Here is an 18493-nt window from a genome sequence, read left to right as displayed (position 1 = left end):
TATCAAATAATGGTCGCGGCCGGTGATACGGACGACACAGAGTAACATTTCTCCCGCTGAATCTCTCTCGCCCCTGACGGAACCCTAAAACCACTGCTCACGATAGTTTATTCAGCGTCTATCGGCTAAGTCCATAGTCTACAAACACCATAGCCGAATGCCATTCACCACTAGGGCGGCCTTTTATCCCCTAAATCAAATCGTGGCCCCACATGAGAAGTCTACGGAAGTGCATATTGTGTAACTTACTAATAACCCTATCAGGAAATTCTCATCCAAGCAATGAGCGATATAATTTCTACCAGTGATATGCCGGTTACTGAAGCAAAGAATGGCACTGATGGCACTAGAAGTGCAGAGGTGAAGGGGTGGCTTGCCTCTCAATTCGATGCGGCTGGTAAAGATGTTTCTGAATTTGAATATTTTCCTCCCAGTATTGGTCATTTGTACAATATAGCCACTGTTTCCTTGGCCAAGACGCATCTTTGCTAACAATTTCCGCCAGAAATCCATCGAGTATCGTGCCCAAGGTCTGTGTTTGGTTTTTGTGTGTTCTTTTTAGTGTTTGTGCTTAGGCTAATTGCTAGATATTGCTCTCTTGTTGGTTTTGTTTTGCTGCATTGTGAAAAAAGTTCTTTTCTTTTTGTAGACATTTTGAAGTAGCGAACTGTAAATTTATCGATATCATTGATTTTCTTCTTTTCATTATGATTATTTGGGTGTAAGCAATATTCAAATTTCAACTTTTTTTTTTTTTGTAGTTTATGCTTTTTGAATGCTTTTGGGAATAATAACAGAATGATCTTGTTTCGTTGTTAAATGAAATTCTAATAGAAACTCTTGATTTTCTGGTCTCTTGAAACAATTATTTGGAGAATGTGGGGCTAGCACAGGAGAGCTTGCCCTCAAATGTAGTTGGTTCGGCTAAAGTTTTTGCAAATGTGGCAAACTTGTTGAACATAAGAGATACTGAACTAAGTAGGTGGGTTTGTCATTCTAGCTCTTCAATTCTATTTCTTTAATTTTGTTCTTAATACTTGAAGTTTGAAATGGAGAAAATGCATCTAGTTTTCTTATAGCAATGGGGATATTTCCTTGAGAAAGACTGAGGTGGAGGAAAAGAGGGCTAAAGCGCAGGAGTCCAAATTCATCTTGATTACACTTGGAAGGCAATAGCTAGACTTAACTATTTAAAAAGGTAAATTCCTAAATTTAATTTTAGATTCTCCTTCAATATTAGATCTTCAAACCTTTCTACTTTAAACAAACTGTTGTTTCATGAACAGGATGCTCTCTCTCTCTCTCCCTCTCCTAAATTTTCCCTTTTTTCTCTCTTGTTTTCTGAATGTGCTTTGGTAGAATGCTTGGAAAACTTGAGGATGATGTAGTTCCTTGCAAAGCTCAAATGGAAAACTGGAAGACAAGCCTGGCAGTTATGGTGGTACAAGAAAAATAGCAACAATAATAAAACGCAGCGTAGGGATTAAGTAGTGGGCAAGAGAAAGAATTGTTATTTGTTGAATAACAGAATAGTTGAGACTGTTAAGCTAAGCTGTTGTATACAGACACATGGCAAGTATAGCGAAGATCTGACGGATGATCAGGCGAGCCTCATGGAAGAATCTGAGAAGTAGTTAGTTCTATTGAATAGTCTATAAATAAGATGTAATTGATGAGATGTATTCATTTTTTATTCTAATAAAAGTGTGATTCTTCTTCTTTTCTCTGCTCTTAATCTATCTCTTAGTTCAGTAAAATTCTTCTATCAGTGGTATCAGAGCTCATTGTTCCTTGGCTATGGCAGAGGGAACTCATTCCCATCAATTGGAGAGAAGAGTGATGGCTTTAATGCAAGAGTTTGAAGCAAGGCAGGAAAATTTAAGAAAAGAGGCTAAGCAATGCAATCAAAAGGCAATGGATGAGATTAAGGCCTTACTAGCTTGTCTTAGTTTGCAGAATATGGAGTTGGCAAGTGGAAAAGGATCAAATGGAAGTGCTAGCAATCAAAATGTGTCTAGCCATAAGATTAGACAATCTTAGGGAAATTCTACTAAATTGGAGTTTCCTCGGTTCAATGGAGAAGGACTGGAGGGATGGTTGCTAAGGGTAGATTATTTCTTTGAGGTTGCAAATGTTGCCGCAGATGATAAGGTTAAGATGGCTACTCTGCATTTAGAAGGTAAAGCCCTTCAATGGCATCAAGGGTTCATTAAGGTGAAAGGACCTATAACTTACCTTGATTCGGGTGCCTATGTGAGAGCTATAACTGCCAGATTTGGTAGTAATGCATATGAGGATCCATTAGCAGATTTGAGGAACCTTAAACAGGTTAGTTCTCTACAAGATTATCTTGATGCTTTTGATGAGATATATCTTAAAGCTGGCATCCGGGAGGACCAAGCATTGAGTTTTTTTCTTTCAGGCCTTGTAGATGAATTATAAATGCCAGTAAGAATGTTTAAACCCTCTACTTTGGCTGAGGCCTATTCATTAGCAAGATTACAAGAGATCATAGTAGTTGCCATTCAAAATAAACCTAAACCTTCAGTTAAATCTGCCAGCTGCAATTACCTACGTTTTTCTCGTATTATCACCCAAATCCAAACCAATAAACCCACAATAACAATAACTTCTGCTTCTAAAGAACAACCAGGAGTGTTACCACTACCTTCCTTACCTAAACCACCTGCTGTACCTGCCAAAAACTCAAAAATTACTGATAAAGACATGGAAGAAAGAAGGGCAAAGGGGTTGTGTTTTTAATGTGAGGAAAAATATACACCTGCTCATAAATGTAAGAAAAAAGAAGCATATGTGGTGCAATTAATTACAGAAGAGAATGAAGAAGATGAGGAAAATGAGGATAAGGGAATTAAAGGTGAAATGGCATCAGATATGCAATTATCTCTCAATGCCATGTGGGGAACACAGGGAGCTCAGATTATGAGAATAAAAGGGAAGTGTGGGAAAAGAATATTGCATATTCTAGTGGATACAAGAAGTACTCATAACTTTTTGAGTACGAAAATGGCTTCTAAGCTTAAGTGTGAATTGCAAAAAGCTGCTGGAGTATCAGTTGAAGTAGTTAATGGGCAACAACTACAATGTGAGGGCTTCTATAAGAATTTTACATGGAGCATGCAAGGTTTAGAATTTCATGCAGAAGTATATGTTCTTGCTTTAGATAACTATGACCTAATCTTGGGGGCTCAGTGGCTTTCCACTTTAGGGGAGATATTATGGAATTTTCAGACTATGATGATGACTTTTAAAAGGGAATCTATGCTTTGTGTGTTGCTGGGAGAAACTAAAAAGAGACTTTCAAAAGAGCTTAGTAGCTTAATGACTTGCCTTAATGATGATGGATTATTTCACGTGGAAGGACGTGAAGCTACTGCCTATCTATATTCAATAGCAGGTCCGCAGGAGCAAGTCGAGTTAGAACAGCAACAGAAATCTTGGCCTGATTTAAATAATCTCTTATTGACTTATAATGATTTGTTTTAGGAGCCAAAGACCTTGCCCCCAAAACGTGTTCATGATCACAGAATTGCTCTCAAAGCAGGATCTTCACCAATTAACATTCGACCATATAAATATGCAGCTAAGCAAAAAGATGCAATTGAAGACATGATTACAGATATGTTAAAAGCTAGGGTGATAAGGAACAGTGCTAGCCCTTATGCAAGTCCAATTATGCTTGTAAAGAAAAAAGACAACACCTGGAGACTATGTGTTGATTATAGAGCACTTAACCATGCTACTGTGAAAGACAAATTTCTGATACCTGTGATAGAAGAGTTGCTTGATGAACTGGGGCATGCCACTATATTTTCTAAAATTGACTTGCGTTCTAGATATTGGCAAATCAGGATGCATGAGGAAGATATTCCCAAGACAGCTTTTAAGACTCATGAGGGACATTATGAATTCCTAGTTATGCCTTTTGGCTCCTGCAACCTTCCAAAGTCTCATGAATTCAGTTTTCAAGCCATTTTTGAGGAAATTTGTTTTAGTTTTTCTTGATGATATTCTAATATATAGTGAGAATAAAGAGCAGCACCTCATTCATTTGCAACAAGTCCTACAAGCTATGAGGGATCACCAATTGTTAGCCAGAAGGAGTAAGTGTTTTTTGGGCTTTCCATCAGTGGAGTATTTGGGACATGTTATCTCAGCAAAAGGGGTTCAAACTGATCCATCTAAAATCGAAGTGGTAAGATAATGGCCTAGACCTACCACTCCAAAGTAATTAAGGAGCTTTCTAGGGCTCACAGGGTATTACAGACGTTTTGTCAAAGGCTATGGAGCTCTTGCTAGGCCTTTAATTGAATTACTCAAGACGAATGGGTTCCATTGGTCAAACGAAGCTCAACAGGCCTTTGAGTCTTTAAATTAGCTGTAACTTTTGCTCTTGTTCTCACATTACGAGATTTCTCTAAAGAGTTTGTCATTGAAATAGATGCTTCAAATATTGGTATTAGGGCCGTATTAATGCAATCTGGACATCCGGTAGCTTTTATCAGTAAGGCTTTATCCCTCAAGCATCAATCTCTTTCTACATATGAGAGACAACTACTTGCAATCTTATTTGTTGTTAAAAAATGGAATCATTACTTGCAAACAAAGCATTTTACTATCTTAATTGACCATCACAGCCTAAAATACCTTTTGGATTAGAAACTTACAACCCCCATTTAGCAAGCTTGGATGGCGAAGCTTGTGCATTTTGATTATGATACCAAATATAAGAAGGGTTCTGAAAATGTAGTAGCTGCTGCTCTGTTAAGATCACCACTACTAGAATTGAATGTCTTATCTTCTACACTGCTTCCTTCATCATTATATGGGTAGATTGCAGAAACTTAAGGTAGTGATTCTAATTGCCAACATTTTATAAATGATAAGGAACTTGATTCTACTTCTCATCCATCTTTTCAGTGGCATAATCAATAATTGAGGAGAAAAGGGAAATTAGTGGTGGGTCATAATCATGAATTAAAGCAACAATTATTGGCTGTATTCCATGATTTTGCTACTGGAGGGCACTAGGGTGTGACTGCTACTTTAAAAAAAAAATATCTTCTCTTGTTTTTTGGCTTGGGTTACATCGAGATGTGAGACAATATGTTAGGAATTGTTTTGTCTATCAGAGATACAAACCAGAGTTGACTGCGACACCAGGTTTACTGCAGCCCTTGCCTGTCCCTACCACATTATTCTCTGACATAACCATGGATTTTATTGAATGCCTTCCTCTATCTCGTGGTATGACAGTCATTATGGTTGTAGTAGATAGATTATCCAAATTTGCCCACTTTATTGGCCTCCATCACCCTTTTACTGCTAAAACAGTAGCTATGGCTTTCCTAGATTCTGTATTCAAGATGCACGGACTACCTCAAACAGTGAGTGACAGGGATTCAACTTTTTTGAGTGCATTTTAGAAGGAATTATTTTCTCTTCAAGGGGTTCAATTAAAACTATCCACTACATATCACCCACAAACGGATGGGCAATCTGAAGTGGTAAATAGATGCCTTCAGATTTACCTCAGGTGTATGACAAGAGATTTACCGCACTCGTGGGCTCAGTGGTTACCCTTGGCTCAATTTTGGTACAATACTTCACATCACTCCACTATTCGTATGTCTCCATTTGAGGCCCTTTATGGAATTCCACCTCCTATACACCTACCTTATTTTCCAGGTGATTCAAAAATTGCTGTAGTAGGTATTTTTTTAAGGGATCGAGAAAATGCTTTATCCATTCTAAAGTTTCATTTGGATAAAGCTAGGCATCTAATGATAACTCAAGCTGATAATGGTCGAGTAAATAGAGAATTGGCAGTGGGAGATTGGGTATTTCTTAAATTGCAGCCTTATAGACAACTTTCTATTCGGAAGGGGCATCATAAGTTCCAACCAAAGTATTTTGGGCCATTCCAGATCACGGATCTCATTGGTGTAGTTGCCTACCATCTTAATTTTCCTTCTGATGCTCAAATCCACAATGTCTTCCATGTTTCTCAACTTAAACATGCATCGGCACCTGTGACTGCTAGTCCTACCATACCACCTATGTCTCACATCCAAGATGCTTATCCACAAGCTATTTTGGATCGTCGCATGGTGAAGAGGCATAATGCAGCTGCCACTCAACTCTTAATCCATTGGCGAGGTCTTTCCCCTGCTGATGCTTCGTGGGAGTATGCTGATGAGTTACAAGCCAGGTTTCCTACATTCCTTGAGGATAAGGAATCTAATGGGAGGGGTAGTTGATACAAGAAAAACAGCAACAATAGTAAAACGTAGCATAGGGATTAAGTAGTGGGCAAAAGAAAGAATCGTTATTTGTTAAATAAATGCAGCTTGAGATTGTTAAGTCGAAATTGTATACGCACACGTGGCAAGTATAGCAAAGATCTGGCGGATGATCAGGCGAGCCTCATGGAAGAATCTGAGAAGTAGTTAGTTATATTGAATAGTCTATAAATAAGATGTAATTGATGAGATGTACTCATTTTTTATTCTAATGAAAGTGTGATTCTTCTTCTTTTCTCCGCTTTTAATCTGTCTATCTCTTAGTCCAGTAAAATTCTTCTATCATATGGCATCAAAGAAGCGGCAATATCTGCAACAATATTCTAATTAAAAGGTACATATTCTTTGTTATCACAGTGAGGAAGAAATTAAGTCGATAATTAGAAAGATTAAACTGTCATTTCCCATCCTTGTTCAGGTTATATGAACATCTACTAATTATGGATTTGATGACCTGGCATCCTAATGATAATTTCTCAACTTCAGATTTTAAGTTTTCAATTCATCACATCTTTGCCCTGAATGCATGATTGTTTGACAAGTTTATGAAATATAGAAATTTAGGTTTTTATTTTCAGAAAACTAACAACAGTTTTAAGTTTTCAATTCATCACATCTTTGCCCTGAATGCATGATTGTTTGACAAGTTTATGAAATATAGAAATTTAGGTCCTGTTTGATAACATTGCTGGTTTTTTGTTTTTATTTTCAAAAAACTAACAATAGTTTTTTGTCAATGTTGTTGTCTTTCTTGAAACATTTTTTTCTACATTGAAAAATTAAAATCGTCATTCTCTTCATCTCCTTAAACAAACTAATTAAAAATGCCTTAACAATTCTTTAGAGGAAATTAAATTTCATTAAAACTGAAGTGACAGTATCACTTCTAACAACAACTTGGATACAATGATGAATGTTTTCCATAAGAACAAACTCCACATCAATATCAATAGCTAATTGGGCTAATGAATGAGCAACCACATTACAATTACCCTTAGCAAAAGCAGAATGAGAAGGTTGAGAATAGGGAACTACGCTTCAAAATGTCATTAACAACCAGTTGGAAAGGACCCAGACATCTAGATTTGTTGTGGAGAGCTTCAATGAGAACAAGGCAATCTGGTTCCACAACTATGTGGTGAAATCCACCATCCAATACTACCCTATTCTATAAAAGATAGCAAGAGACTCTACAATATGCAGATTTAAAAAAATCAGATACTTCTTTATGAACTGAAAATAACACCTCACCTCTATAGTCCTCAATACAGTCCCCATCCTAATACAAAGATAGTACATTTGTACAGCATATATTAAGAAAAAAATCATACAAAGATGGTAAAAAAACTCACAACATAGTTCATCATTTTTAAAAATGAATTGCATAAATTCATAAAAATCATATAATCTCCCTCTAATTTCCTCTAACAAAAATCCATTTAATTAATGAAAAACGAGAGAGAAATTGATAGGATAAGAATATACTTTTAGGTTTAGGGTTAGCTTTTTACACTTTAGTAAAAAAATATGTAGTATAGGTTTATTAATAAATGGGCCATAACAAGTTTAAATAAATAAAAATTAAACAAGTCAACTGTTAACCCAATTAAATAAATAGGTTATTATATGTTTAATTAGCTTAAGCGGGTCAATTCAATTAAACTCTTTTTTTTAGCATGTCCTAAATGGGTTGACTCATTTATGACCCAAACCCATTTATGCTAAACTCAAACTCATTAAACTTCATATAGAGTCATGCTGTGTAAATGGGTCGTATTAGGGCTAGCAATTTGTGATACGACCCATTTACATGATATAACTCGATATGAAGTTAGGTGTGTTTGGATTTAGCATAATCAGGTCAACCCTTTGAGAACATGCTAAAAAAGGGTTTAATGGGGTTAAAACCCAAACTCACTAAATTTCGTATCAAGTTGTACCATGTAAATGGGTCATAGCACAAATTACCAGCCCTAATATGACCCATTTATCCAACACAACTCGATACAAAGTTAAGTGAGTTTGGATTTAGCATAAATGAGTTCGGGTTATAAACGGGTCAATCATTTAGGACACATTAAAAAAAAAAAAAAGAGGTTTAATTGGGTTGACTTACTTAACCTGATTAAATATATAATAACTTGTTTATTTTATCGAGTTAACATGTTACATGTTTAATTTTAATTTTTTTAAAGTTGTTATGATAAATACATCTTATATTCCTATTCTATCGATTTGACGCTTTCTTAATTTTCTTCTCTTTCAATTTTCATTGGTTGTTCTCTGTCTGGTCTCTCATTCTCTCAAGCTTCCTTACCGTATTCACTCCTTCACTCTCTTGTTCTTTCTGTCTTCACTTTTGACTCACCATATATCATTATATCTCATCAAGTTTAGATCTATTGAGTTTTGTTTCATCAAGTTTTAGATTTTTGTTGAATAATTTGTAAATTGGGTTTTGGTTTATCATTTTCAATTATCTAGGTTTATCATTGGTTCATTATCCTGCCAAGATTTTCAAATTGTTATTGGTTCAAGCTCAGATTTGTGATAATTTTTGAATAATTGGATATTTGAATGTTTGTATATATATATATATATATATATATATATATATATATATATATATATATATATATATATATATATATTTATATTTATATTTTTTTTATTTTTTTTTTTTTTTTGAATATGAAGTTGTAATAGAAATTCTTGATTTTCTGGTCTCATGAAACAATTATTTGGATGTTTTTATGGCTATAGCTGCAAGGATTAGAGAGACATTGGAGAATGTGGGGCTAGCACAAGATCGTTTGCCCTCAAATGTGGTTGGGTCCGCTCAATTTCTTGCAAATGTGGCAAACTTGTTGAACATAAGAGATAGTGAACTAAGTAGGTGGGTTTTTCTTTCTAACTCTTCAATTCTATTTCTTTTATTTTGTTCTTAATATTTGAAGTTTGAAATGGAAAAAATGCATATAGTTTTCTTGTAGCAATGGGGGATATTTCCTTGAGAAAGACAGCGGTGGAGGAAAAGAGGGCTAAAGCACAGGAGTCCAAAATATAGAAATTTAGTTTTTGGTTTTTGTTTACATATTTGTGCTAATTTGATGTGGAAAAATCTTTACCATTTTCAATTTTTACTTTGTGTGTATTTTTTTCCCTCCATCAAAGTAGGTTTAATTCACTTCCCTTTCAGTTATTTCTTGTTCCAGCTTATTTGAGAGGAGTTATAGTTGATTAGATCATAGTTATTAAAGACTCAAAGTGTGTTAATATGCCAAGGGGTCCTAGACTTTAGTTGCAAGGCAAAAGGCACAGAGGTGAGGTGAAAAAAAAAATTAAAGTCAAATAAATGTGAATATTCCATCAAACTTCAAATAACATAAAATTAAAATAATAATAATAATAATAACTAATAACAATTCAAGTACTATATTCTTTTGGTGTTTCAAAACTAAAGTCAAGCAATTATAAAATAACTACTCTTCAGTCTTAATCAAGAGTAGCATCATAATCTTTTTTATCTTCTTCTACACCTTCATCCTCTTAATACTTATCTTCAAAATCAATATATTTATTATCTTCTTCATCTTTGACAACTAAAGGAGTATTATTTAGTTCTTAAGTTAGATTGGCATAAATCTTGAAATAGGTGTATATGCAACTTTTGTTTTTTGAAAAAGATAATGAGTGGTAGTGTTGAAAATGGAAATATGGGAGGTTTTTGATCCTGGTAGTTTGATGGGATTTTGGTGACTAATTATCATCAGTGATACTAATTTTGAAAGCTTTTAGATCGACAAATTTTGAGTAATGCTTTTTGTTAATGGAAGTGCTCACTAAAGGTGCAAATGAAAAAGGTGTGCCTTTCTAGAGCCTTGGAACTAGAACAAGGCACATGCCTAGGTGCATAAGGTGAGGGCCTAGTAAATATCGCCCACCTTTCTCTGGCAGAGGCGCTAGAGTTGGAGCCTAGTGAGCCTGAGCAGCAGCTTTAATAACTTTGGTTTAGGTTAGAGTAGTTAGCAAGCAACTCAAATATTATCTTTAGAATCTGTTAAAGGGTTAATCTGCATGGCTTACAACATGAAAATGAATTTCAATTTTCTCCCTGTTCTATTTCAACCTAAGTTGGTCCACTGTGTTATTCTTATCTTTTGTGTTTTCAGGCAGATTGTCATTTATGGGTTGATATATATTTTATATAGCCAGCAACATGCTTGGTTTTTTTTTTTTTTTTTTAATCTTTTCAAGAATGTTAGAATTGGGAGTAGCATTATCAGTTGGTCCTTTTCTTTCATAACAATTGGTGGTTCTAAATGAGTATGTTGATTGCTCTCATCTACCCCAATTTCGCTTATTACTTATTTTGATTTTTGACACTATGATATGTTCAAATTAAATGATCTAATTCTTGTGAAATGAGGGGAACATGAGTGTGTGACATAACTTTACTTTGTTGAAATTTAGTTATCGATCTCTTGGTCAGTTACTTTGATGGTTTCATAGCAGTGAAGCTTCATATTGATAATTTTTCTCATTTACATCATTTCTTGCAAAATCTATGTGTCTTGGTCGATATTCTTTTTGTTCAATTGGAGAATGCCAATTTGCAAATACATGGAAGAGGCTTATAAGGAACAATTGAACTTGAGGACCTATAAATTTGATGAAGACTGTATTTATTAATGGTTGTTGTTAGAAAATCAAGAAAAGACTTAGGTTTTGAAAGAATTCAAAATTACATATTTATCCAAAAGAGGGGAAATGAAACTAGGTAAAGTAAAGAAAGAGAGAGTTCATACACTGTTAGGGATATGGCATATTTCATAAGAGTAAAGAAGCTTCTAGAAGGCTAGGATTAGAGTGACCAGTAGCATGGCATTCAGTTGGAGCAATTCTTGGGAAAGCATGAGACAACAACCCAAAAAAATGTATCAATAGAGCAGAGGGGAGAGTGTGTGAGGCATGGAAAAACTTAGTTGTAATTCCAGCTAAGATTTAGCTTGGAGGCATAATAGTTTTCTGCTAGGGTAGATATTTCTTTAAGGAATTCTCTCCATTTCTGTAATTGGAATTCTAAGAAATCAAAGTCCTGGCTAGGGCTGGCAATTTGTGATACGACCTAGTGCTTGCAATTCATATTTGTAGATCATAAATAGGTCGTCTCAACTTACACATATAACACAAAAATGGCTAATCCAAACACGACCCGTTTAATTAATCACATCAAAATGGTCAACCCTAACACGAATATGTTTGACATAGGTTATGCGACACGAACCCCTGTAACTCATTTAAATAAATAGGTCATTAACGTGTCATACGACACAATATAATATGTTTAATCCATTTAACTAAATGGGTCATTATAAATCTCATACGACACAAGTAGTCTAATCCATTTGACATGTTTAACCTGTTTAATACTAAGACACATTAAAAAATATTATTGAAATATATAAACATACCTAAATATTTAAAAAAAAAAAAAACAAATGCTCATACATCCAAATATCTAATTATCCAAAAATCAACACAAATCTAAGTTTGAACTAATGGCAATTTGAAAATCCTGGTAGAATAATAAACCAACGACAAACCCAGATGATTGAAATTAATGAACCAAAATCCAATTTACAAATTTTTCAACATAGATTTGAAATTGATAAAACAACTCACTAGATCTAAACTCAATAAGATATAAGATATATGATGAGTCAAAAATGAAAATAATGAGGGAACGAAAGATAGAGAGTGAAGGAGTGAATATATCAAGGAAGCTTGAGAGAGTGAGGGACTAAAGAGAGAACAATCGATGAAATTTGAGAGAGAAGATAATTGAAGAGGCAGCCAACAGTGCAAAAATGGGAGAGAAATTGATAGGATAAGAATATAAGATGTATTTATAGGTTTAGGGTTAACTTTTTACATTTTAGTAAAAAAAAGGTGTAGTATAGGTATGTTAATAAATTAGTCATAACAAGTTTAAATAAATCAAAATTAAACGGGTATAATCCAATTAAATAAACAGGTTATGTGTTTAATCGGGTTAAGCAAGTTAACCCCATTAAATCCTTTTTTTAGCATGTCCTAAATGGGTTGATCCATTTATGCCAAATCCAAACTCACCTAACTTCGTGTCAAGTCGTATCATGTGTAAACGGGTTGTATCATAAATTGCCACCCCTAATACGACCCATTTACATGGTACAACTTGACACGAACTTTAGTGACTTTGGTCTTCAACACAATTAAACCCCTTGTTTTAGTGTGTCCTAAACGGGTTGATCCATTTATGCTAAATCCAAACTCACCTAACTTTGTGTCGAGTCGTATCGTATAAATGGGTCGCATCACTAATTATCAGACCGAATACAACCCATTTAAATAGTACGAATTGATACGAAATTTAGTGAGTTTTGGTTTAGCATAAACAGGTTCGGGTCATAAATGGGTTAGCCATTTAGGGCACCCAAAAAAAAAGGGTTTATTTTATCAGGTTAATAGTTTACCTGTTTAATTTTGATTTATTTAAACTTGTTATGACACATTTATTAATATACCTATACTACTCATTTTTTTCACTAAAGTATAAAAAACTAACTCTAAATCTAACAATATATGTTATATCCTTATCCTATCAATTTCTCTCCTATTTTTGCATTGCTTGCCACCTCCTCAATTATCTTCTCTTTTAATTTTCATAGGTTGTTCTCTCTTTAGTCCTTCACTCTCTTAAGCTTCTTGGCCATATTCACTCCTTCACTCTCTCATTCTTCACTTTTGACTCCCCATATATCATTATATCTTATCAAGTTTAGATGTATTGAGTTTTGTCTCATCAAGTTTTAGATCTTTGTTGAAGAATTTGTAAATTGGGTTTTGTTTTATCAATTTCAATTATTTGGGCTTGTCATTGGTTTATCACTCTACCAGGATTTTCAAATTATCGGTTCAAGCTTAGATCTATTATGATTTTTGAATAATTGGATATTTGAATGATTGTGTATTTAATTTTTTTTTGTCTTTTGCAAATGTTTAGGTATGTTTATATATTTTGCATAGAGCTGAGGCGCAAAAAAAAAAATCACAATCAAATAAATGTGAATGTCCCATCAAACTTCAATTAACATAAAACTAAAATAATAATAACTAATAAATTCAAGTATTCTATTGTTTCAAAACTAAAGTCAAGCAATTATAAAATAACTGCTCTTCAGTCTGAATCAAGAGTAGTATCATAATCTCCTTCATCTTCTTCTATGCTTTTATTCTTTTAATACTCATCTTTAAAATCAATATCTTCATCATTTTCCTCATTTTTAGTATAGAAAAGTCAACATTTTAACTAATTGGTCAAATGAATAGAATCACCATAATAAAAAAAACACAAAGAACTTAACTTATGAAACCTTATAAGTGAAATTAGTATATAAAAATTCAATTATTGGACTTATTATTACAAATAATTTTGATAAATCTTGAAACACCTTAATTTTGTGTTTCAGTGGGAAAGAAACCTTCCGAAGAAGGAAATAGATGGGAGTGAATTAAGGAAAAGCTAATATACGAGGTTTATGCACAATAATTTTTGACTTCTTGTTTGCTACTTGAAAATTTTATTTGAATATGTATGGTGAACAATTTGTGCTTATTATAGCTTTGAGAAATGTTTTGTTGCCTATTTTACAAATGAAAATTTGGAATGAAAAATGCTTAGTGCTTTACATGAAATGTTTGAACAATATGATTTGAATTTGGTTTTTTATTCACACTTGGCATGGCAATATCATTGTGTTCCTCCTCCATTTGTGGGGTTGAGATTAACTATGTTCCTCTCTCTCTGGCTTGCCAGTTTGAGGTTGAGATTGGATGAGTACTCATATAGCTAGCTAGCAACCTCCCTCATTAATTTTGATTAGTGGGGTTGAGATTGCTTTGTCGTGGTGTACAACATGGCATTGATTGAAAATTTTGTGTAATGACCTAAGTTGTGTTATTAATTAGCAACACTATAATTTATAAATTGTTTTGATAAAATGGTATTATAAATGTTGACTTCAATTTCATGAAATATGATTGTGAAAGGGTTTAAATATTTGTTTATCGATGTATGATTTTATGTTCAACAACTTAAATTTTTTATTGTGCACTACTAAGTATAGTACTCAGTGATGACTTTTTCTTGCTGTCGCAGACACCGGGGCAGATAAGGCAGCAAAGTGAGCTGCTTTTAGCTGCAGTGAAGGGATTTTGCTGTGAATCTTATACGGGTATAAAATTTTATACCCTTGTAGATTTATTTTGGTGTAAATTAGTTGTTCATATGTATTGTAGAACTTTATGAGCAGTTGTACCCTAAAGTTTATATTAATAATATTTTTTATTTTTCCTTTCTGTCATTTGAGACTTTTGTATGTAAATTGAATTAAATTAAATGACAATAAGGTTTATTGAAAATGTGTTGAATTATGTTGATAATTATTAGAGTTGTGGTTGTGAAAAATATTGATAGTATTTTTAACAGGTTTTGAAGAATTGTTTTCTCAAATTACCATCGGCACTCTGTCGAAATTTTTATAAAATTTTCAAAATGTCTAATTAATTAAAAATTCTACTGGTGACCTAAACTCCAATTAAAGACTTTTAATAATGATTCAACTTCACTTTACATCTTAAAATAAATTGAATTTGTTTTAAAATCCCTTATAGTATATTTAATGAGTTATCGGCAGGCGAAGTTTGGTAATTCGTTAGGTATACTATAGGATCATGTTATGCCTTACTGAGGGGTAAGGTGTGACATGTTTTAGTGGTATCAAAGCATGTTTTGAATGAGTTTTGAACTATGCATTTGAAATAATTTCTTGATAAGTATAACTGCTCAAGTGTTCTTAATTGATAGATATGATACATTTAAATCATGAATATGAACTAATGGAGGGAAATCTCCCTATGTTATTTGTTAAAGAGATAAAATATTCTCTCATTGAATATGAAAGAAGGAGACTGCTCTGTTGAGCAATCAGTTGAGGCTGAGGAATAAGAGGAAGCCCCAGCTTTACAGAATGCTAGTGGGTCAGCTACACTAGCTCCACCTATGCCGCAGTTTTCTGCTCAATCCGCTCAGTAGATGGCTGCATTATTTCAATAAATGGATGGAAGTATATCCACCCAATTCTCAACTCAAACACTAGCAGTGCAACCCCAGCCTCCAACCATACTGTATGATAAGCTGATAAAGTATGGGGCTACTAAATTCAAGGGAACTATGGATCCACTAGAAACTGAGCAGTGGTTGGAGAGAATGGAAAGGGTGTTTAAGAAGCTACACTGTACAGAAGAATTAAAGTTCGAGTACACTATTTCTTTATTGCAAGGGGATGCATATGAGTGGTGGAAGACTGTCCCCCACAGTCTAGTGGAGCCCCCAGTCCTCACATGGTTGGATTTTTTGAGGGAGTTTCGACAGAAATGGGTCCCCGACACATATGTTGACATGAAGTTGCAAGAATTTATGAGCCTAAAGCAAGGAGACAAAAAAGTAGCAGAGTATGAAAGGGACTTCTCCAAGCTGAGTCACTATGCAGGAAGCCTGCTTGCCACTGCTAGAGACAAATGTAAATGTTTTGAGGCCAGGTTAAGGCCTAGCTTGAGAATGCAAGTAGTGGGGTTCAGACAATAGAATTTTTTAGAACTGATTTCGCAAGCTCTGGAGCTGGAGAGAATTGAATTGGAAGGGGCACCTACAAATGTTACAAAAAAGAAAGAGAAAAGTGGAAAGACTATTGGTCAAGCTTCTAATAGTGGGTCAAGAAAAAGAAAAAAATTTGGAGGATCCAGTTCATGTAAGTCTGGTAGAGGCAGATCTTCTGGATAAAGAACACCCTGATCCGGTCAGCTAACCCAGCAGACACCTAGAGATGCGTTGTCGATTCGACTTTGTGAGACTTATAGTAAGACACATAGTGGGGTATGTTATAAAGCCATAGGAGCATGTTTTAACTGTGGAGGGACATGTCATTTTGTTAAGGATTGTACGAGTGCCCGTCGTTCTGGACCGTCTGCTACGTCAGAGGGATCAGCCCAAGCTTCTATCCCCAGAGGTTCACCATCAATTAGTAGAGGCCGAGGTAGAGGTAAGGGTAGTATACCTGGTAGCCAGAGTACAGTGAACCAGCCAAAATAGGGGGGTACTTCAGCTAGAGTGTATTCTATGAAATAGAGAGAAGAGGCTGAGAATTTCGACATAGTTGCTGGTACTTTCTCAATCTTTAACCAAGATGTGTATGTATTGTTTGACTCGGGATCTACACACTCCTATGTCAGTGCCAGCATTGCTTGCTTTACTGCTATTCCTCGTATGAAAATGGATTTTGAGGTGTTAGTGTACTAGTCCTTTGGGACAAGAGGTTATGGTAAATAAGATGTATAAGGATTATCCTTTGGTGACCCAAGGACATACTTTTTTGTTAGATTTGATAGAAATGCCCTTCAGAGATTATGACATCATCTTGGGCATGGATTGTTTAGCTAGGTATCATGCTATGATTGACTGTAGACTAAAGATAGTCACTTTTGGTCTCCCTCAGTATGGTGATGTGGTAATACATGGGGAGAGGCAGTTATTGCCATTAAATCTCATTTCAGTTTCACTAGCTAGAAAAATAATCCAAAAAGGGTGTGAAGCATATTTGGTCCATGTGAGAGACACCCAGGTAGGGAGTCCAGCAGTGAGGGATATTCCTACTGTATGTGACTTTTCGGATACATTTTGTGAAAATTTACCAGGGCTACCTCCAAAAAGAGAAGTGCAGTTTGAAATAGAGGTTATACCTAGTGTGGACCTAATCTCCATTACCCCATATAGAATGGCACCTCCTGAACTGAAAGTGATGAAGGTACAGTTACAGGAGTTGCTTGATAAGGGCTTCATTCGCCCCACTGTGTCAACTTGGGGAGCACCAGTCCTATTTGTCAAGAAGAAAGATGGTACTCTCTGTCTGTGCATCGACTACAGACAATTGAATAAGGTGACAATAAAGAATAGATATCTATTGTCCCGCATGGATGATTTATTTGATCAGTTGAAGGGTGCAGCTATGTTCTCCAAATTTAACTTAAGATCGGGGTATTATCAGTTGAAGGTGCAAGAGCAGAGCATTCCAAAAACTACTTTTAGAACATGAATTTCTGGTTATGCTATTCGGGTTAACCAATGGTCCAGCTGCTTTTATGGACCTGATGAACACTATCTTTAGGCCATACCTAGATCAGTTTGTTGTGGTATTTATTGACGACGTCTTGGTGTATTCCAAGGATGCAGAAGAGCATGACAAGCACCTGAGGATTGTGCTACATACTTTAAGGGAGAAACAGTTGTATGCCAAGCTATAGAAGTGTGAATTTTGGCTGAAAGAAATTTCTTTCTTGGGGCACTTTGTATCAGCTGAAGTATAAAGGTAGATCCTAACAAGATTGAAGCTATCCTTAATTGGAAGTTACCCAAGAATGTTATAAAAGTTCATAGTTTTTTAGGTTTAGCTGGTTACTATCGTCATTTTGTGAAGGGATTTTCTATGTTAGAATCTCCATTGACCAAGCTACTTTGGAAAGATGTAAAATTTCAGTGGACTGATAAATGCCAATAGGGGTTTTGATGAGTTGAAAAGATGTTTGATCGAAGCTCCAGTCCTAACTTTACCTACTCTAGGTAAAGAATACACTATTTATAGTGATGCTACTCACAATAGGTTAGGCTGTGTACTGATGCAAGACCGAAATGTCATTGCTTATGCATCACGTCAGCTGAAGCCGCATGAGAGAAACTACCCTATACATGACTTGGAGCTAGCAACTATTGTATTTGCTCTCTGAAGACATTATCTGTATGGGGAAAAGTGTTATATCTACACAAATCACAAGAGCTTGAAATATCTAGGCACATAACAGGAGTTGAATTTGAGACAGAGAAGATGGCTAGAACTGATTAAAAACTATGACTGCTTGATTGATTATCAGCCAAGAAAAGCAAATGTAGTAGCAGATGCCTTAAGTCGCAAGACTATGACTAGTTTAAGGATTTCTCCTTTGTCTATGGTGCATGAGTTAAGGGCACTACATGCAAATCTGGAGATAGATGAAGAGAGGCAGATGATAGCTGC

The 18493-nt window shown here is 34.9% G+C and overlaps 1 protein-coding gene across 1 annotated transcript in view; it reads left to right on the top strand.

Annotated features, from left to right (window-relative positions):
* The first annotated feature begins 282 nt into the window (after positions 1 to 282).
* Positions 283 to 18493, top strand: part of LOC110636858 (AUGMIN subunit 1) — a 31234-nt gene continuing 13023 nt past the window's right edge. The window contains 8 exon segments of the mRNA XM_058143312.1: positions 283 to 479; positions 481 to 541; positions 876 to 982; positions 1069 to 1079; positions 1082 to 1147; positions 1150 to 1198; positions 1360 to 1434; positions 6609 to 6657. Of these exon segments, the coding sequence (XP_057999295.1) occupies positions 283 to 479; positions 481 to 541; positions 876 to 982; positions 1069 to 1079; positions 1082 to 1147; positions 1150 to 1198; positions 1360 to 1434; positions 6609 to 6657 (615 nt within the window).

Source organism: Hevea brasiliensis, chromosome 3 (genome assembly GCF_030052815.1).
Source record: "Hevea brasiliensis isolate MT/VB/25A 57/8 chromosome 3, ASM3005281v1, whole genome shotgun sequence".
Classification (NCBI taxonomy): Eukaryota; Viridiplantae; Streptophyta; class Magnoliopsida; order Malpighiales; family Euphorbiaceae; genus Hevea; species Hevea brasiliensis.
The sequence above is the reverse complement of the archived record's forward strand: the minus strand, read 5'-3'. Positions and strand labels throughout refer to the sequence as shown.